Below are 23,327 nucleotides of genomic sequence, written 5' to 3' on the forward strand. Positions count from 1 at the left end.
AAGTATTCATCACATCCACCAGCATTGTCTTCTTCTACCATCGCAGTTAACTCTGCAGTTTGTTGTGGAGTGACCCCTGGCACAGTGTAAACCTGATTTGGAGTAGTTTGAAGCTTTTGGTACACAACAGCTTTAGCTTTGAGGGTTTTGGACTTGTCGGTAGTAGAGCGAGCAAACTCAACAGAGTTTTCAGAAATGAGGTTTTTATTGGACTTTGGTTCATTCTTGGCTAATTTGGAACAGTCTACCAAATCTTCTACAAAAATTTCACTCGTATCATCGTCCTCATTAAGTTCAGATGTATTTTCAACATCAATTTTGTTATCTGAACTTTAGTTGGCATTCAATGAATCAAATTTTTGTATAGTTTCGGCTCTCAGTTTCAATTTGTCATTTTCATCTAGTAGATTTTTGAGCATGTCCTTGTGGTCCTTGGACTTTATGTAAGATTCAATTTTGTCCAGACCAATCTTATACGCTGGAAACACTTCCTCAGAGGACACCACACTTTCACAGTTATATGCTTCTGCATCGATTTCATCCTCCTTTAATTCAAGGAAAGGTAAAATCATACGATGAATTTTCTTCCCTATTTCACAATCAAGATGCAACTGAGTAATGTTAAAATAAATCCTCTTAGCAATTAAACAGAAAACGTTTCTTTGTTTGAGAAGTTTAAGATTGTCTCTTTGCAAATAAACAGAATCATCTTTTGATCTAATTAATTCATTTTCCTTTTGCTCGATCCACATTCTTCGTTCCTCACTCTTTGAAGAAATCCTGCTAATTTGATCAGTTAGGTTAGAATTGGTAACACGGGTTTGGATGAGATTGCTACTTATGCTAGAGAATTTCGACTTCAAATTATTTAATTCTTTTTCATAATTATTAGCAGGTATTTTTAGAGAAACAAGAATATCTTGTACCTTTTTAATCAACTCATCGCATTCATTGATCTGAGCACTGACAGGCTTGGCAGCAAAACATTTGGCCTCTCGCTCTCTTTCTTCTTCAACTCCCCCATCAGTTGTGTATCCTCTCATATGGGACACACCCTCGGTCACTGCAAAACATCTTCCCATTGACTGTTCTGCTTTTTCCGTCATCACTCTTCCATGAGTTGGCTTCCAAACTTCATCATCCTCAGAATCTGTAGACCAGACTTCCACACCTCCAAACTCGTCACTGTTGGTCGAACCCTGCACAATTAAAGCATTCATAGTAGAGGTATTAACAACAGACTTTCTTTTGTTTATTTCCTCCAATCTTTTCAGGAGGCTCGCTTCCTCATCATCTTCTCTTGTCTTCTCTTCTTTCTTTCTCAACATGCAGTCTTTGGCAAAATGATTTTTGCCTCCACAGTAATGGCAATCAAATCCTGAGTCGCCTCCAATTTTAGCTTCCTTCTTAGACTCTTCAGATTTTGATCCCATCTTCGGTTCCTCCTTGATCCGTTCGGTGCTATAACTTCCTTGCCAATTTCGGTTTTTGTTGGCGGGGAATTTCTTCTTGATGAATTTTCTGCGGTTTGAAACCATCATTGCATATTCTTCGTCGGTTAGATCAAAGTCAGCAAGATCTAATTCCTCTTCTTCTTCAATCGAACTCTTTCCTTTGGAGACAAGAGCCAGAGAACCAAGACCAGAAACTACATTCGTTTCCTTTGATAAGGCATTCTCATGGGATTTTAAAATACCCACAAGTTTTGCCAAAGAGTATGACTTGAACTGTTCGTGAGCTTTGACAGTTGACACAACGGCCATCCATTCAGGTCTGAGACCATTCATGAAAGTGACCTTTTGTTCAATCACCTTTCTTTCAATACCATGCTTTATCATCTTGCTCAAAAGATGATTGAAACGATCGAAAATTTGGACAAGCTTTTCTTCAGGCTTTTGCTTAAAATCACCAAACTCTGACAACAAGAGGGTTGAATAGAGTGTTCCAGATCTTCATCAGTGGAATACAATTCCTTCAATCTATCTCAGATCTCCTTGGCTGTAGCACAAGAACTTACCAAACGAAATGTATCCGATTGCAGCGCAAATCTTATCATCCTGAGAGCTTTGATATTGCACTGGAACTTCTCTTTTTCATCCTGAGGGATGTCTTTGACGTCATTAACAAGTTGATTGTACTCTTTCTACGTTTTAACAATCTTTGACGTGCTGGTATGAGCGAATGGGCCTGAAGTGATAGCTTCCCAGATTAGATATCCATTATCCTCCGATCCAATCACGTAGTCTTCAAAGTGATGCGTCAAGACTTCATAGTCTTACGTGTACAAGATCGGTATTCTTGTTGTAGACCCTATTCTGTTTGAGATATTTATCGGATTGGTTTGAGAATCGTCCATAGACATTGTGAGTATTTTTGATCGAAAACCTGTAAAAGATCAGACTTGTAATATTTCGATTAGGGTTAGATTAACAATTAATGAGATACGCCAACAAGGAATGACGGCTCAATAATATCTCTCAATGTGGAATAAAAACCCTATGAACTTCTTCGACAGAAGAGGTGTGTATGGATTACACAGTCTCCCGCTCTGATACCAATTGATGAGTTTAAAACTCTTAGATCGTTTAGATCTTTCACAAGTGCGATAAAAGAATTCTAGCAGTTAAGAATAAATAATGAACGAACACAGATCAGAATCAAACAAGAGCTTATGATTCAAAACTGAGTCACGCCTCAGCAGAGCTCGATGAAGAACTTCCACTGTAGAGGAGAGCTAGGGTTTACAAAAATTAGTGAATACGAAAATAATCAAAGCGCTACCTTCTAAGTCTGCATGCATGCAGGTTATATACTAAACCCTAATGCAAATAATGAACGGCTGGACAGGCCAATTACCGGCAACTAATCTAGGCTATGGACCGAGCCCATGACGCAATTCATTAGACTCAACAATTTTCTTCTGATGATACCCTCTTCACGATGAGGTGACCTTTTTCTACCCTACGTTTGATGTAATGGTACTTTCTGTCGATATGTCTAGACTTTCCATGATCTCTTGGTTCTTTAGTCAAGGAAACTGCTCCTTCATTATCTCAGAAAAGTTACATCAGCTCCTGAATGGTTGGGATAACTCCAAGATCTCCGATGAAGTTCTTCAACCAAGATGCTTCCTTATATGCTTCACTTGCAACTATGTACTCTGATTCGCAGGTCGAATCAGCCACCGTATCCTGTTTGGAACTCATCCAAGTTACAGCTCCACCATTTAGAATGAACACCTAACCCGAATGAGATCGAAAATTGTCCTTATCTGTCTGAAAGTTAGTGTCACTACCCACTCACTCTCAACATATCACTACCACCAAGGACTAGAAGCATGTCCTTCTTCTTCTGCAAAATACTTGAGAATGTTCTTAACTGTTGTCAAATGAGCTTTACAAGGATTTCCCTGATATCAATTGACCATGCTCAAGGCAAAGAACACATTAGGGAAAGTACATATCATAGCGTACATGATCAACCCTACATGTGACATCCCTATTTTCACGGCTAGAAAAGACCGATTTAATTTATGCCTTTAAAATAAAATCAGAGTAATCCTTTGATTAAAAGAGTTGCGGAATTTCTTCCTAAAACAAAATATGATAAAATAAAATTTATCAAATCATTTCTTAAAGAAATGTATTTTCATATATAACAAAACTTGCGATGTCATGTTCCGATACAAACCAAAAGCATAAACGGCACATTATAAGCCTTACAATAGTTATATACAACTAAAGGCCTATAAACAAAATAGCTTGATGATTCATCCAACTAATGCTCTCGTGCCACTACCTGTAATACAAATAAAACTTAGTGGGTCAGCTTGGGAGTCTAGTGAGCATATAGGGTTTCCAATGCACAATAAATAATTATATTAATTTCAATCATCAAACAATCAACCCAATTACCCACCCCCATTATCTCCTTTTATTTATTAAAGATTTACCCTAAGAATCAGCTATTCCTCGTTCACTTATTCCTAAGGAATCTCCTAAGGAATCAGCACGAAATCCATCGTTGTCCGGGTTTTCTCAACAAACACTAAATCCATAGTTACCAAGGTTCATCTACACAGTACTAAATCCATAGCTACCATCGTATTTATATAAGACACTAAATCTATAGCTGTCAGGGTTTTTAGAGTACACCAGTGAACATGAAGTCCACAACACCTACAAGTTGCGAGCCTGCTAGTGTTCCGTTGGACTGTCTAGAATCGTCCGTGATTGTCATCCCTACTCTGCTGAATGACAGGGCCATCGTTTGGGTAAAGGGTTCACTCATTTTTCACCTGTCACCCTCATCTCATGATCTATATAATCTTTTGTCTCATACTCAAACTCATCTTTCCTCACACACCAACTATTTCATCTACCCATGTTCTACCCAACATATTTGTAGATATAAATTACATATATAGTTTAAATCATTTAAAAACCTATATAAAACATTCATTCAACATCCATCTCAAGTAAACAAACAATATATATATATATATATATACACACACACACATAACACATATTTTATAACAAATACTTCATATCTATGTGTAATGTGAAAGTAACTACACACTCACCTGATTAGACGATGCTTGGACAACACTACGACTCTTCAAGTACTATTCTTTTGATGTAACTGGGTTATCTTCCAAAAACCGGGCTTCTCGCTGGCAGAGTTTCGGCTCGAAACTCTTTTCTTCTAGGGGTCTTCGGGGCTTCGGGACTTGCTTCGGGTGTCGGGATGATACCGGGGCTTCGCGGGTACTTAAGACAGCTAGAGATGGTATCGGGAGTGAGAGAGTGAAGGAATTAGCAACCATGGCCGGCTGCACTTCGATTTCTATTTATAGGGCTGAAATCCTAAATTCACATCGTGAATCTCAAAATTCACTTCGTGAGTTCAGTCAGGCATAGGTCATTGCGTTCATCATCAGTCCACTTGCACTGGAACGCGTGACTTCTGAGTTCATGTCGTGAACACTGTGTTCATGTCATGAATTCTTACACAGTGTCGGGGTTTGTGCCCCGAACTTCAAAAATTCATATCTTTCGCATACGAGCTCCGTTTTCGATGTTCTTTATATGCACGCGTAGGTGAGATTATGCTCTACAACTCTCGTTTAGACTCCGTTGGCAAATTTTGACTTTATTTTTATTATATTATTTTTAGTAGGCCGGGACAGGAAAACTTCGTTAGAAATTCATAACTTCTTCATCTGACGTCCGTTTCCGTCTGTCTTTTCACCGTTGCATTACTATCGACGAGATCTTCGATTCTCGTTTAGATTGTTTCGGCTAGAAACCACTCGATCTCATATTCGAACTTTGGGCTGCACATTGGTAAGTTGGAACTTCAAAAAATCATAACTTCCTCATACAAAGTTAGATTTAGACATTATTTTGATGCACGCTCTCGATTTAACGTATTCTACAAGTTTCGTTTAGATCACTAAGACTATAGATTGCTCTATCGTAAATTCACTATTTACGTCCTACAGCGAAGTGCCAAATCTGTCGCGAAACTTTGACAAGTCATAACTTCTTCGTTATAACTCGGATTTTAGCGTTCTTTATATGTACGGAAACCTTGTGACATATACTACAACTTGGTTAAGATTATTTATTCTAAACACACTTCTATAAAAAAATCCTTTTTGATGCTTATCGTTTCTAAATTGACTAGCTCGGATCTACGGGCGTTACAATTATCTCCCCCTTAGGATGATTACATCCTGGAATCATCAACGAAAATAGGACTTGTATAATGATTCCATACGTTATCTTTGCATCCTAGGTAATAATCATAACTTCTATGTTTCTTCAAATGAGTAACTAACTCTTGGACTTCTTGACTGCATGCGATGCTCAATCTTGCACCTGCTCTTCGTACTATGTTAGACTTTCAATCGTAACCTACGAGTTACAAAATAAATCCTTATTGAGGACTCCTTCTAATGACCTTTCATCGGATGATGAAACGCCTAGACTCAAGTCTCTAAGAGTCATATTCCATAATGGAATATACATTCCTTCATATTCTGATGTGATATAATCACATTTTAGCATGTAGCATTTCTAGTTACAAGCTTCTTTAACAATGAGCGCGATGCTATTGATCGCATTGATTTCAATCTTCTGAATTAAGTCAGATGTTACATCAAACTTGGTTCTATGAACCATGTAACAAACTCATCGTAGTCGGACTCAATTTGATATGACCACTAGAGTCGGAATAAAAATCATCTCAATAGTCATTACCGAAACGATGGTAACGACATACATGAATAAAACAAGACCAATCACTAGCTTCTTGGTAACCTTGTGACTTTCCCTGATCCAAGTGTGAGTTGTGTGCTTCCGATAGTATAGGCATCTACTATCATTCACACCTACTCATACTCGTCCAAAGTATTGTCTGTCAGTCTAACCAAGTAACCATACAAAAATCACACAATCATCCAACACATCAGATAACAAAACCAGGGTTTATATTATTTCTTGAAACTATTACACAAAAGTTAAAGTTCACCATATACTATGCCTCTAATAGGCTACACCGTAAGTTACTATTCACACTGCTACTTCATAACTTGATCTTTGTATATAAAATCCTCATCCTTGATTCCTCGGGTTATTGACTGCTTCGTTGAGGATCATTTGAAATGCTCTTGTCTTTGGCTTTGGCGGTGCATTTAGTCTTGCTCCCTCATTCTTTTTCGGGCAGTCCCTAGATAAATGCCCTTTATCTCGGCATTCATAGCACACCCTCTTGCTGGATACGCACTTGTTGGTGTAATGCCCTGTCTTTCCACATTTGTAGCAAGTCACCTCTTCGTCGCATCTCTCATAGTTCTTCAGCGGTACACTTGGCTTTGTAACTCTTATCGGGCATTCCTGCTTGAAGGGTCCCTCCTTACTACACTTAAAGAAAACTTCTTCCTCGGTTGGGCATTCGTGGGCATAGTGACCAATCTTCACGCATTTAAAGCAGGTCACTTCCTTAAGGAATCTCCCGTTGTGTTTGCTTCCATACTTGTCACACCATTTTGCTTCACCTACTCCTCCTGACTTTGAGAACATGCTGTTCTTGTCAGACCTTGAAAATCCTTCAAAATTCCTCTTCTTGCGAACTTCAACCTTGTTGGCGATACTATCGTTGATCACTTCTTTGATTGACTTAGCAACCTTGATAGTTATCTCAAGAGTAGGTGTCTGGCGTACTGGCACAGTAAGTTTGTCCTTACTTTGTTGAAGTAAACGCCTTGTTTCTTCCATTTGATGATCCAACATCATTCGCACCATTGCGTATATTCCCGCCATCGTGATTGGCTCAGGTGCAACTGTTAGTTCTAGTTCACTCCCAATCACTTGTGGCTTAAACTGCGGGTTGTCGTTTCCCAATCCACTCTGTGTGCTTGCCATTTCGATCTATACACCAAATTAGGTGAATTAGATCTCTATCATGATAGACGTTCAAATCATCCTTATCACTCCAAAACGTTTACATGCTAGTTCTAATACCATAGTCGTACGCTTAGAATCCTAAACACAAGGTTTCCAGATTTGGCTGGCAACAAACCATAGATCCGAACAAACAATTTCATATATGGCAAACATATAGCATTTAGCACATAAAAGCATTTTAGGCATCTTTCCTAAAATATACCAGTGCTCGTGTCTAAAATATGGTAGACACTCATCTCACAATCATTGCTTAGCATTCTAAGTTTAAGTGTAGAAATCCTACAAATTCGTATTTTGCTTAAACTAATGCTCTGATACCCACTGTGACATCCTCATTTTCACGGCCAGAAAAGACCAATTTAATTTATGCTTTTAAAATAAAATCAAAGTAATCCTTTGATTAAAAGAGTTGTGATATTTGTTACCAAAACAAAATATGATAAAATAAAATTTAGGGTTTAGTTCATTTTAGGTCACTTAACTTTTGATTTTGTGTTCATTTGGTCACTTAACTCTTTTTAAGTTTTAAAAGGTCATTAGACTTTTAGCTTTCTGCTCATTTAGTCACTTAACTTTTGGTTTGGTTAGATTTAGTCACCTAACTTTTAAAATTGTGCTCATTTAGTCACTAAACTTTTAAATTTTTTCAAAAGTTTAGTGACTAAATGAGCACAATTTTAAAAGTTAGGTGACTAAATGAGCACAAATCTAAAGTTAAGTGACCAAATCAAAAGTTAAGTGACTAAATGAACATAAAATCAAAAGTTTGATGACCATTTAAAACTTAAAAAGAGTTAAGTGACCAAATGAGCACAAAACCAAAAGTTAAGTGACCAAAAATGACCTAAACCCTAAAATTTATCAAAACATTTCTTAAAGAAATGTATTTTCATATATAACAAAACTCGGGATGTCATGTTCCGATACAGACCAAAAGCATAAACGGAACATTAGAAGCCTTACAACATTTATATACAACTACAAGCCTATAAACAAAATAGTTGGATGATTCATCCAACTTATGCTCTCGTGCCACTACCTGTAATACAAATAAAATTGAGTGGGTCGGGCTTGGGATCCGGGTGAGCATATAGGGTTTTCAACCCACAATAAATAAATATATTAATTTCAATCATCAAATAATCAACCCAATTACCCACCCCCATTATCTCCTTTTATTTCTTAGAGATTTACCCTAAGAATAAGCTATTCCTCGTTCATTTATTCCTAAGGAATCTCCTAAGGAATCGACACGAAATCCGTCGTTGCCAGGGTTTTCTCAACAGGAACTAAATCCATAGTTACCAAGGTTCATCTACACAATACTAAATCCATAGCTACCATCGTATTTATATAAGGCACTAAATCTATAGCTGTCAGGGTTTTTAGAGTACACCGGTGAACATCAAATCCACAACACCTACAACTTGCGAGCCTGCTAGTGTTCCACTGGACTGTCTAGAATCGTCTGTGGTTGTCATCACTACTCTACTGAATGACGGGGCCATCGTTTGGGTAAAGGGTTCCCTCATTTTTCACCAGTCACCATCTTTTCATGATCTATATTATCTTCCGTCTCATCCTCAAACTCATCTTTCCTCACACAACAACTATTTCAACTACCCATGTTCTACCCAACATATTTGTAGATATAACATATATAGTTTAAATCATTTAAAAACCTGTAGAAAACATTCATTCAACATCCATCTCAAGTAACAAACTATATATAAAGATATATATATATATATACACACACACACATAGCACATATTTTATAACAAATACTTCATATCTATATGTAAGGTGAAAGTAACTACACACTCACCTGATTAGACGATGCTTGGACAGCACTACGGCTCTTCAAGTACTATTTTTTTGATGTAACCGGGTTATCTTTCAAATACCAGGCTTCTCACGGGCAGAGTTTCGGTTCGAAACTCTTTTCTTCTAGGGATCTTCGGGGCTTCGGGACTTGCTTCAGGTGTCGGGATGATACTGAGGCTTCGAAGGTACTTTAAGACATCTAGAGAGGGTATCGGGAGTGAGAGAGTGAAGGAATTAGCAACCATGGCCGGCTGCCCTTCGATTTCTATTTATAGGGATAAAATCCAAAATTCACGTCGTGAATCTCAAAATTCACGTCGTGAGTTCAGCCAGTCATAGGTCATTGCATTCGTCATCAGTACACTTGCACTGGAAGGCGTGAATTTTGAGTTCATGTCGTGAACGCTGTGTTCCCGTCGTGAATTTTGACACAGTGTTGGGGTTTGTGTCTCGAATTTCAGAAATTCATATCTTTCACATATGAGCTTCATTTTCGACGTTCTTTATATGCACACGTAGGTGAGATTATGCTCTACAATTCTTGTTTAGACTCCGTTGGCTAATTTTGAGTTAATTTTTATTATATTATTTTTAGTAGACCGGGATAGGAAAACTCCATTAGAAATTCATAACTTCTTCATCTGACGTCCGTTTTTGTCTGTCTTTTCACCGTTGCATTAGTATCGACGTGATCTTCGATTCTCATTAAGATTTTTTCGGCTAGAAACTACTTGATCTCATATTCGAACTTTTGGGGCTGCATACCGGTAAGTTGGAACTTCAAAAAATCATAACTTCCTCATACGAAGTCAGATTTAGACGTTCTTTTTATGCACGCTCTCGGTTTAACGTATTCTACGACTTTCGTTTAGATCACTAAGACTATATATTGCTCTATCATAAATTCACTATTTACATCCTACAGCGTCGTGTCGAATCTATTGCGAAACTTCGACAGGTCATAACTTCTTCGTTATAACTCGAATTTCATCGTTCTTTATATGTATGGAAACCTTGTCAAATATACTACAACTTGGTTAAGATTATTTATTCTAAACACTCTTCTATCAAAAAGTCATTTTTAATGTTTATTGTCTCTAAATTTACTAGCCCGGATCTGCGGGAGTTACACTATAGCCGAAGTGTAAGGTACTCGAATCATATCAAATATCTCTTCATTTGTACAAGGGCTTTGAGTCTTGCTCAATTCGGTATTTTCTTTGGATAGGTAGCTCTCATTTCTTGGAATTTTTCATACTAAACCTCTTTAGTACTTTATCCAAGTATGTACTTTGACTAAGTCCAATTAGTATCTTCTTTCTGTCTCTCAAGATTCTTATCCCGAGAATATAGACTGCTTCTCTAAGGTCTTTCATGGAAAAACACTTTCCGAACCAAGACTTAACTTTTTGCCAGGTTGGAATTTCGTTTCCCATGAGTAGTATGTCATCGACATACAACACCAGAAAAGTTACTATACTCCCACTAGCCTTGATATACACACATGAATCATCTTCACTCCTAGAGAAACCAAACTCTTTGACATTCTCATGGAAGCAAATATTCCAACTGCGAGATGCTTGTTTCAATCCATAAATGGATTTCTCAAGCTTTCACACTCAATTTGGAAACTTTGCATCTACGAAACCCTTTGGCTGACTCATGTAAACATCTTCAGCCAACTTCCCATTCAGGAAAGTGGTTTTAACATCCATCTGCTAAATTTCATAGTCATGAAAGGCAGCTGTGGCGACCATTATCCTAATAGATTTTATCTTAGCTACTGGTGAGAAGGTATCATCATAGTCAACCCCTAGGGTTTAAGTGAATCACTTCGCAACCCGTCTAGCCTTGAAAGTATGTACCTTTCCATCCATGTCAGTCTTTTTCTTGAAGATCCATTTGCGCCCAACTGTCTTTTGACCTGATACATTATCAAAAAAATTCCAAATTTGGTTATCATACAGAAACATACTAAAAATACGGTCCAAAAATTTCGTTTTAAATCATTAATAAAACCATAGTTAACAATTCATCACATAAAAATCATAAGTCATGTATCTCAAAATATCATAAATATCTGTCAAAACATATTAGAGTAAAAACATCCCAGGCTAAACAATGGTATGTGCACTACAATCATCCCGAGCTCTTTCCCTTGCTACCGGAAGTACCTAAAACCAAAAGTGAAAACTGTAAGCACGAAGCTTAGTGAGTCTCCCAAAGCTACCAAATACCATACACATAATCACATAGATTGGGCCCCCGCCCCTTCCTGGGGCCCCGCCTGGCATCAAACAGTGTTCGGTATCAGGCCTCACTTGGCATCAAGCCCCGCTCGGTATACATATATGTTTCTTCCAGGCCTCGCCTATCTCTGGGCCCCGTCCACTATACACATACAGACAATAACATATAATCATGCTAGCACATAAAGAATCATACACAGTTCTATATTCTAGTCCTAAGGCCTTGCCCATACTCTGCTATGATAAGATATGGAACCCCGTCCACTCTCAGCTATTGATGAGATACGGGACCCCGCCCACACTCAAATCCCTACCAGCCACGTACAAGTATCATAAAGACAACAACTATAACTAAACATGCATTCCTTCATCAGGTACCACTCGACATCGAACCGTAGTTCAGAAACATACATATAACCACTCCTTGGGCCCTGCCCGGCATCGGACCGAAATCCGGAAGCATAAAAACATTCCTCGGGCTTTCCCTAGCATCGAACCGATGTCCGAAAACATATAAAACAAGCACATGCATGAATCACGAAGACATCAAGCATACCAACATTCCTCGGGCACCACCCGACATCGGAACTTAGTCCGTAATATACTAACATACATAAACAGGCCGGCATTGGTGTCTTCGACCCGTTCCTATAGGAGAAAACTCACCTCACAAACTGACTGCAGAATCTCGCGAATAAACCTCTCGCTGCTAGCTGGCAGATCCCCAAACTGCTGATGTGTCGACTCCCCGAGCTACTGATCATCATACAAATTAGATATGTCGGAGATTCTTATAGATTAACCATAAGTCCTCACTGGAGGAGAAGACCATTCCACCCCTCACATACTCTTGTCCAAATATGGACTCTACTCAATCCTTTTGAACCCCTTCCATACTTCATAACCCTCCGGGGTCAACCCTTGTCCAAGTCAAAGTCGAGGTAAAAGTGAACGCCCAGCCAAGGTCAAAGTCAACACTCCGAGTTGACTCAACTCATCGAGTCATCCCCTGACTCGCCAAGTTCCCTTGCTGCTCATAGTCGTGATAAAACACGTCAAATCGTCGAGTCCCTGCACAGACTCGTCGAGTTCTACCCTTTACAGAATCGGGACAAATTATTCTAACTCGACGAGTCCCTCTATGGACTCGCCGAGTTCTTCAGTATGTTGCTTCATCTCAATGGATTAATCCCCTAATCTCCAGATCTGAGTTTCCTACTTCGCATACACACTGAAAATGTCCTTTTGAGGGTAAAGTTTCCAACGTTACCCGTTATCATCCTTACATGATAGGTTTAGCTCAAACCCTAATTCTTTAAGACCTAGATCTTGGTCCCAACACCATCTATACTCTAAACCAAGGCATATAAACCGAGATCTGGACTCTAGATACTAAAAAACACGTAAAGCTTCCACCTTTTTTATTCATGCATGGCCTTTTGGAGCTTAAAAGGCCAAAATAACATCCCAAAGCTTGCACGGGGCTTCAATGGCCATAAAGTTTGCACCTTTATGCCATGAGAGCCCTTCTAGGTTCTAGGTCTGAAGGTATAATCACTTGGGACGTCCATATCCCAAAGATCAAGCTTCATGGACCAAAAACCCAATGAAGTGATAATAAAGAGATCTAAGAAGCTACTAAGCAAGTTTGAGACTTGATTATCAGAAAGTGATGCGGATGGAACGAAGTTGTTGGATCTATAATCTCCTCCTTGAGTCCTTAAGCCTCTCTTTCTTCCACAAGCTTCAATACACAAGATTTCTCTCAAAAATGACTCACAATCATTAGGGTTTCGAAATCTAGGGTTTGAACAATGGAGGCTGGAAATGAGGTCAAACCCAAAGTCATAAAGTGTTTAAATAGGATGAAAAATCCCAAATCTAGGGTTTCCCAAACCCCGTCTAACTCGTCGAGTTGGTCCCCTCTAACTTGTCGAGTTGGTCTTCGAAAGACATGTGTGACAAAGTTCCTACTCGTCGAGTTCTCACCCTTGAACTCAACGAGTTGCCTTATTGTTTGGATATTTTCCTTCCTCATTTGGCCTTTTGGTTTCCGGGTATAACGACTCTTCCCTACTTAAAGTAGACTTTGTCCTCGAAGTTCGCTACAATCCTCTACCCCACAATCATCTCATGCGCCACGCCGGCAGCTTTCCTCTTACTTGCTCTGAATCAACTGATGTTTCCCACAGCCACCGGCACTCGCCATCCTGGAAGTACCACTATCATCCCAAGAAATCAATGGCATTCCCAAGGCAACTGAACCTAACCATTGAAACCTTCCAAACCCAATTAAGGATAATCCTTACTGTCATACAGAGAACTACTTCTGTCTTTCCAAGATCTGAAATCTATAATGGTTTGTCTCCTCGACGGATCGCCTATGCTCCAAAAACTACCATACCATAACCTCATCGAATAACTGTTCAACCATAAAACTTCTCACCCTGATTATCTCAGTGCTACCATCAGAAACAAAATCCTTATCCATAACCAGCCGTAGAGTACTTATACTTGACAGAAGGCTCAGATAATCCTTCGATTAGAAAATTCATCCCCGAAACGGTTAGAATCAAACAAGAGTTGCGTAACAGGGTCAAATCACTTACTCTGAGATTATTTAATCCAACTTTAAGTGTCTTAGCATCTTCGTTGTGCAACTGTTCCTCACACAAGAATCCTCACATCACTACTTCTACCTGAACATGATGTTGTCTCTTGTCCGCTTTCCGAATGAATCAAGACCACTCTGGTCCCAACTTATCTGTCAACTATCCGAAGTACCGGATTCCACCCGGTTACTGAACCAATGAACACCCTCTCATTCGCTCATAACGACTTCCGAAGAAAACTTTGGTTATTGAAACTGCTCTATCCACCTTGCCACTCTTGTCTCTATAAATCCTAGAATCCCCGATCCTATATCTCGACCCCACGGTCTCTTCTAGGTCCGACCTGCCTTGCTATGATCGCACGAGCCTCACCCAAACCATACTACGGAGTGACCTTGCCCCCAGGTCTCACCTATCTAGGGCTATGCACGTACAACTCCACTTTGAATCATATCTACCTATCCTTTCCTGATTCTGATAATGCTAACTAAGAGATACGGGTCTCGTCCATAATCCGCTGACTAAGAGATATGGCCCCCACCTGCACTCCGCTATCTGGCCGCTAATGAATGTTTCGGCTATCCCGCAGTCTTACAACACTTTCCACGTTGTCTGGCTGTTGGTGAATGTTAAGACTATCCCGCAGTCTTACAAAATTTTCCACGTCGATCATGCACACGACCTAACATCCTGGCTAAACTCTCGTCCTAACGGGAATTTCCTCAACCTGGTCCCCAAAGCCAATTATCGAACACCAAAAAGATGCGAACCCTACATTGGGAAGTTTCCTAAACTCTCAACTCACATACCCCTCAATCCAATTAGCCACTTGGGCCACCCTCCTTCCTGAAGAGAATGCAAACTTATCCTAAATTCACACTTCCTTTTGTTCCTGAACCCCTGGAGAATTCTCTCCCACTTTGATTCAACTAACATCTTACAGCACACCACTGACACTAGGCTGGAAGGATTACCAGTCCTTCGTATCATCCAGTGATCAATCTTGCTGGCAACCAACGCTTACCACTGTTAGTGTTCCTAAAACTAACAAACACTAAAGTAGTAAGACTTTTGAAGACTGTCGGAACACTTCCCGGGTTCCAATCACACTTGCTGCAGCTACCGCATCCTGAGAACCCACTACATAAGAAGACGAACTCACACTACTACTCTAAGGTTGTGTTTGTTTTTTTAAAGCTCTTCTAACCTCTTAGTGTTGCGTGGCGCAGCACACGTGCAACACTTTTAAGTTCACAACAGTTTTTTTTTTCTACAGACTTTGGGCTCAAAAACCTCTTCCCCACACAATATTGGGTTTGGCTCTTTTAACCACTTTTAACCTCATCTTAAAAAAAGCACCCTACGCCCTAAACAAAAAAACGCCGCTCCAGCACCTTCTTCTTCGTTCGTTCTCCTTCTTCTTCTCGGCACCCTTCTCATCGATCCTGTTGAAGACCAACTCCAACCACCGTTGCCCCTCCCTCGCCGGTCGCCGATGCTGCTGACATCGTCTTCAACATCACGTGCGATCTTTGCTGCCATCGTCAAAAACATCAGGTAAGTTTTTTCTCTGATTTCTTATGCATTTGAGTACCGATTCTATGCATTTGAGTACCAATTTTTTTATTTGAGTACTGATTTTGTTGCTGAGATGTGAAGAATCTTTGCTAATATCTTTGTTGAATGTTGATTTATGATATAATTGTTCTTTAAACAAATTTTCTGCTCAAATTTATATTTAGGTTTATGAATTTTTGTGCTAAATTATTATGAATGTTGGGTAAAATCATAATCCTCGCTGAAATCATATTCTTATATGCTGAAATCATATACTTATATGCAAGTTTATATGCTGAAATCATAAATCTCAAAAGCTTAAATCATAAATCTTTGTTGAATATGTTAAAGTATTTGCTGAAATGGTTTTTTTTAAACTTAATTACTGAATTGTTATCACTTGTATTTCTTGAATGGAGATCAAGTTTATGTTTATATGCAAGTTTGTGCTTAAATCGTTAAATATGCTAGACTTATTTGTTGATTGTGTTGTATAATCTTTACTTATATGGTTTTTTTTGTTCATTCATGATGTATTGTTGTTGAATATGCTAAACTTATTTGTTGATTATGTTGAAATATGATTAATCTTTGTAGTTAAAGTATGTATTCTATATTTGGTTTGTTATTAGCAATGGGAGATAAACATACATGGACCAATGAGCAAACAAAATGCTTATTGCAAACTTGTATTGAAGAAGTATAAACCGTGGGTAGAAAAGGTTTGAGTTTGCATAAACAATCATGGCACAAGTTAGGAACAACCATTAAAGAAAAGTATCGTGTGGATTTGAATCAACAACAATTAAAAAACGCCTATGATAACCTTAAAGCCAAATACACGGGATGGTTATACTTAAAAAACAAAAGTGGAAACCTTTACAATCCACAAACAAATACTTTTAACTTAACAAATGAGGAGTGAGAGGACTTTAAAAACGTATATATATATATATATATATATATATATATATACACACACACACACACATATTTATATGTATTTTGTTTATATAGTTGCCATTTATTCTTATATTACTTTTGTTACATTGATTGCGTTTAGGGACATTCGAAAGCTGCTTCTTTGAAAACCGTCTCATTATTGTTTCTAGAGCTTTGTGCATAACTCTTTGATGGAAACAGTGCATCTGGTAATCTCAGCTATGCAACATCCCAAACACCATCAGGACATGGATCATCTTCTTTCCATGTCGCACCACTACATCTTATGGACGCCCCTTCCATTAACATAGATGAGGATGATTTCTTTTCCAATCATACTAGTGAACATTTTACTCAACCGCCACCTTCTGCTGCTTCACCTTCTGCTGATTCACCTTCTGCTGCTTCACTTTCTGGTAACCCCAACAAAAGGGCTAAACACTCAACTCCTAGACCTCAAGCTTCTAGTGTCTCACCTGATCTACCTTCTTGTGCCTCACCTAAAGCTTCTATTACTGTTGATGATTTAGCACTAGAGATGCAAAAAGCTCTACGCCATTTGACTCAAGGGCCAATAATTCCCTAATGTTTAGAGAAGCTTGAGTTGCTCGAGTTAGACCCACTAGACCGTTTACAATTTGTTGCGTATCACATTTTTGGAGGGACCATGAATATAAGAGAGATGTGAGTAAATTTGTCTAATGATCCACAAATATTAAGAGGATGGATCGAGATGACAGCTACAAGTTTAGGAGTTTTAAAGGATGGAAAGATTGTTCCTTAAGTTTATATGTTTGAGCTATTTAGGTTTTAATTGCATGTTTTGGAACTGTATGGTTATGTTTTTTGGTTATTTGCTACTTGAATGTTATTTGTAGTATTTGGTACTTGAATGTTATGTTATGTGGTACTTGAGATTTATGTTATGTTATTTGGTACTTGAAATTTATGTTATGTTTTTTTGGTACTTGAGATTTATGTTATGTTTTTTGGCACTTGAATCTTATGTTATGTTATGTTTTGTTGATTAAAGGTTTGTAATGGATCACGAGAAAAAGATATTACTCATAATTCTTATGTACTTGTATGTCCGCTACTTTTGGAAGAGGGGTGTCAAACGAGTGCGGGACAACGATTCGGAAATGACGGGATATGAATTTACGTTAGAGATACTTCACTGTAATCCTCTACAATGTCTTGAAGTGATACGCATGTCCCGTGAATCATTTGTACGACTATGTGCTCATTTTAGAGTAAACTACACGTTAAAGTATAGCAAACATGTGTCGGTTGAGGAGAAGATGACTATGTTTCTGATGATGATCGGTCATAACCAACGTTGTGTGATTATCAAGCGGAGATTTGAACACTCAAAGCAAACAATTCATAAGTTTTTTTCATGAAGTGTTGGACAAAATTTTGTTTTTCGCACATGACATTATAGTACCAACTTCTTTTAACCTGAATCCAAACATTCCGGGACATAATAGGAGGCTACGGCGGGTGTTCAAGGGAGCAGTTTGTGCACTTGATGACACTTTGATACATGTTGTTGTCCCTGCAAACAAACGAGATTTATATAGAAGTAGGGGAAAAGACGATTGTTACCAAAACGTATTGGCAATATGTGACTTCAACATGATGTTTACGTTTGTTGTGGCCGGTTGGGAAGGGATAACACACGATTCTAGAACTTTATCAGAAGCATTAGCAAATACACATGCACCATTCCCACTTCCACCACCAGGTAAATTTATGGTTATTTAAATAGTTTTATCTTAGTTTGAAAACTAAACGACTTTTTTTTGTTTTTTTACAGATAAATATTATCTTTGTGATGTCGCCTATGCAAACATTCGAGGTTTTATGGCACCGTACCGTAATGTGAGGTATTGGCATGGAGATTTTCGTCGAAGACATGCATTAACGTATAAAGAAAAATTTAACCATGCACATGCAAAACTTCGGAATGTCATTGAGCGTGTTTTTGGTGTCTTGAAAACACAATTCCCTATATTGAAGAGGATGACACCATTCTCGTTGGTTACACAACGAGACATTACCTTAACATGTTTTGCGCCTCATAATTTTATAAGAAGAGAGGGACTACGTGATGAGTATTTTGCACGATATGATGAACCAAATGTATTGGTTCGGAATAACAATGTAGTCGTTGATAAATGATGAAGATGAGATTCCAACACATGGTACTGCAGCGGACCGTGAATATATGACCAAGTTACGGAATGAAATTGCCGATGCAAAATATGGAATGAGAATTATTAAAGTTTGGTTGTATAAATTTTATTTAAAAATGTTATTGTAAGACTAATTTGGTTGTTTGAATTTTATTTCAATGTTTTAAGACTACAATTATTAAATTTTTGGTATTAAAAAACTATTTTCAGTTTGTTAAATTACTTTATTTTAAATATTTTAATATCTACATCAGTCTGCAGACGTTAGAAAAGCAAACATGCTTCTCATTACAGTCTACAATACTTTGGTCCACCTTTTCTGTTGCAGAGGGCTGTAGAGGTGGTCCGCAGACTTCAAACAGTTTCAATTCGGAAAAACAAACAACACATATGTAACCGATTTAACATCGAAGTAACTTTGCAAATAACAAATTTTATGCACAAAAAAATATGAGTCTTAAACTTGGCAAATTGTGGGAACTAGGGTTTAGACCATCCGCGCATTGCTACGGAAGATCCGGTATGTTAAAAAATGTAGTTTGACACCATATATACCATTGAGATAATTAAATCATGTAAAGTGGAACACAAAAATATCAAAAAAAAAATATGGATACAAACAATTGACTTGAAAGTGTATCTTTAAGAAATTAATAAAAAAATGATTATTAAAAAATTATATAAGGGGCCAAATTGTAACTTTAAAATATAATAAGGAATCAAATTATAATGTATAAAATACTAATAATTTAACTTTAAAATTATAATGGGTGAAAATTGTTGAATAAAAATTAATTAAGGAGAAATAATATAAATATATATAAATTTTCAAACTATAAAGATAAAAATTGTTATATCAAAATTAGTTCAGGATACAAAATATAAAAGCAAATAAAAGTAAAAATATAAAAGCAAATAAAAGTAAAGGGTGAAAAATATAAAAAGAACCGTAAGTATGAAAACTTAAAAAATGAGTTTGCTTTCGTAGAATGAACATAGAATTATCTCACATACCTATTTTGGTTGTTGATTTTGGATAAGTCAAATTTTGATACTTACTTAGAAATGTAGTCTCAATCTTTATCGTCATTTTAGTGAATATTTTCGTGCCATTTTTTTTTTTCATAATAACTTCTCTTATATGAAAATTGATAAATATCATAAACATTGATTTATAACATGTAACGGTAAATGTGTGATATAACCATTTGATCTCATTCAATTCGTTTACCTATTAAAAAACATATTTTATATATACAGCCTCGTATCGAGAGACAAATGTTTAATATTTAGTTATTTAAAACATTCATAACTTGAAGAAAAAAAAAAAAAAAAAAAAAAAAAAAAAAAAAAAAACCTTAACCCACTAAATTTTTTTTTTTTGAACCGGCAAAAGAAAATTTTTATTATTATATCAAAACCATACTAACAAGAAGCTAGAACATGTGCTATCATATTTTTAGTTACAAAGAAAGGGTGAATTAACCCAATGATTCCAATCTAATTTATCATATCCACCTCTATGTTTAACCCATACATAAGTGTGGGTTTTTATATCAGAGATAATTTTCGTCGATTCATAACGCTGTTTTTTAAAAATTCTTTCATTCCTGGCTTTCCATAAGCACCAAAGGGATGCGAACACAATCGTCGTGAATACATTTCTCCTATCAGGGCAGTTCCCCCATTTATATGCAAAGCCAAGGATACTCGCAACTGAGTGAAAATCACATGTCCGGATCTTGCACCATTGGAAAATCGACTGGAGTACCTCTTTCGCTATTGAGCATGACACCAAAATATGATCCCCCGATTCATCCGCCTCATTGCAAGCACTACACAAAGTCGAAGGCATTGCAACTCCTCTATCCTTAAGAGATTCAGCCGAAGGAATACGATTTTGTTTTGCCCACCATACGAAACCCAATATCTTTAAAGGGATTGTCTTGAGCCATGGGAATACACCGTCACATACCGGGAAGGAAGCCCTTTCAATTCTATCCCGAAGGGCTACCACGCAGAAATCACCGTCCACAACAAACGTTGATGTCCAACTATTCCCCGACTCTCCCAGTTGCATTACCTCCTCGGGAGGAATATTTAATCTAGCAAGTGCTGTTTTGCTTTTCACAATATTTTTCCACACTCCCGTCCACCTACTCTTTGACTGGAACTGAGCATGGTCGCCATGCAGGTTATGTAGTCCCCTGATGAATCGAGCCCAGAATGAGTTTGGTTCACTTTTCAATTTCCATAACCATTTGGTGAGAAGTGCAAGATTTAAAGATCGGATTGATCCCAAACCTATTCCTCCCACAACTTTCGGGGCTGTAAGCTTTTCCCACGCCACCCAGTTAATACTTTTTTTACAAGCAGCACCCCCCCATATAAATTGTCTTCTAATTTTTTCAAGTGATTTAATGACTCCAATCGGGGCATCAAAAATGGACAGGAAGTAAGTTGGAATACTCCCGAGGACAGCTTTAGCGAATGTAACCCGACCACCAAAACTCAGAGCTTTTTCTTTCCAAATCGATAACTTTGCCTTTAATTTATCCACAATCACGGACCAAGAGGCCACACGGTTCATGTTCATACCCACCGGAACATCGAGGTAAGAAAAAGGGAGAAATGTCGGTTCACATCTTAATGGAGTTGACCAATTAACGACTTCCTGGTTCGGGACCTCAATACCATAGACTTTTGATTTGTTAAAATTAACCTTCAACCTAGAAGACACATAAAAGCATCTCAGAATTCTGGCTAGGTTAGCAATATTTCTTTTAGACCACTCACCCAAGAACAAGGCATTGTCTGCATACAAGAGATGAGACAAATATGAATCTGAATTTGGGATGTGGATTCCATCAAAGATGCCTTTGGAAGCTGCTGATTTCATGGCAACACTTAGACCCTCCATCGCAATAATAAACAAGAATGGGGATAGCGGGTCCCCTTGTCTCACCCCTTTTGACATAGCAAATTCCTTAGTGGGGCTGCCATTAATGATAATAGAGGCCCTAGCTGACTCCAGACAGCCCCTGATCCACGTTCTCCATTTGATCCCAAAGTTCATTTATGCCATTATGTCGTCGAGGTAACCCACTAAAATGGTTGAGCTTTTGTAACTAAAAAATAAATAAATGTGTCATTAAGTGACACCGTTACACAACAAATCTACAATGAGATGAACGTGTAGTATACAAAGTTGGATCGTCATTTTAAATGAATCTAAATGGAAGGATTTTGGTTCATATACGTAATTATTGAGCAATGAATCTACGTAATAATGAGCTAAATGATTTATAATAACGAGTTCAATGTAAAAATTGAATGAAACAAAAAGTTTATGTATTACTCAATGAATCAAACTTTATCATTATAAGATATTATAATGACATTTAATGCATTTGAAGTTCAATTACCATTAAACTTTTCAATAGAGAAAAATTTATTTTTTAAATGTATACTATAAATTATATTTTATAATATTTTATTGAATTTTGTAGAGTTTAATATGTTGTAGGAAAAAAAAATTATACGTATCGTAAAAAAATAATATAACAATCTATTAAATTTTATAGAGTTTAGTTTTATAGATGTACTGAGCTCATATCAACATATCAACTCAATATTCATTAAAATTATAAGCCGAACTTCAAATATAAAAATTATAGTTATATTATTTATATCTCAAGCAACATAATTGAAAATTTATATTATTATAAAATATTGTTGTTCACTTATAAAGCAAGCTACCGATTGCATATGTGACATGGCATTATCGATTTGAATTTGATGGCTTCCTCCCCAACAAATCATGTTGCATGACATACACATGAGTTTATGTGTCAGTCTTAGTTTTATGTTTTAACAAACTAAGGGTATTTTTTATTTAGTCCTGAATTTATTTACATACTGCGTTGAATAAATAACGATATTCATTTGAAATTATATGTTGCTTAGATAAATAAAATAAAAAAAAAAAAAAAAAATTGAATGGAATGTGTAAACTTAAATAATAACTATCTTACCCTTCAATTCAAAGTTGACAAATAAAAGATGCCATTTATTTAACAAACATTATAACTTAAAACATGTATATTATTACATTATAAGAAATTAAAATCAAATAATTATACTTCCTTTTAATCACCATTTTGTTCCATATAAATGCATCTAACATCAAACATCTAAATATAAACAAATACTTACCATATTAAACATTTAAATATGCTTTTTATTTAAATAATAACACAAACATAATTAGTTAAATTTATAAATATTAAACAATTACTCGATGGGAATTGATTAAAGGTGCCGCTCTCCAAAGTTTTTTTATTACCTTTTGATCGTGTAATATTCTAATCTTTTTCAGTAAATCCTTTTTTAAAAAATCCAATGTCACCCCTTACCAGAAAAACAGACTCATTACAAGTTAGACGTCATTGTTCGATAGATGCAAGCATT

General features: G+C 37.1%; 2 protein-coding genes across 2 annotated transcripts; one reads left to right on the plus strand and one right to left on the minus strand.

The window, feature by feature from the left end:
- Positions 1-17,801: 17,801 nt before the first annotated feature.
- Positions 17,802-18,843, plus strand: LOC145067274 (uncharacterized). Its single transcript, XM_079014453.1, has 3 exons — positions 17,802-17,985; positions 18,104-18,406; positions 18,479-18,843. Exons 1-3 carry the CDS (start codon positions 17,802-17,804, stop codon positions 18,841-18,843), a joined length of 852 nt encoding a protein of 283 aa, XP_078870579.1.
- Positions 18,844-20,163: 1,320 nt separating this feature from the next.
- On the minus strand, positions 20,164-21,777 carry LOC145067275 (uncharacterized). The gene is made up of 2 exons (XM_079014454.1): positions 20,629-21,777; positions 20,164-20,169 (listed from the first exon to the last, which is right to left on the minus strand). The coding sequence occupies exons 1-2, from the start codon at positions 21,775-21,777 to the stop codon at positions 20,164-20,166; spliced, it is 1,155 nt and encodes a 384-aa protein (XP_078870580.1).
- Positions 21,778-23,327: the final 1,550 nt, after the last annotated feature.

This window comes from Lactuca serriola, chromosome 8 (assembly GCF_051521515.1).
Source record: "Lactuca serriola cultivar US96UC23 chromosome 8, Lser_US96UC23_V15, whole genome shotgun sequence".
In the NCBI taxonomy this organism is placed as follows: Eukaryota; Viridiplantae; Streptophyta; class Magnoliopsida; order Asterales; family Asteraceae; genus Lactuca; species Lactuca serriola.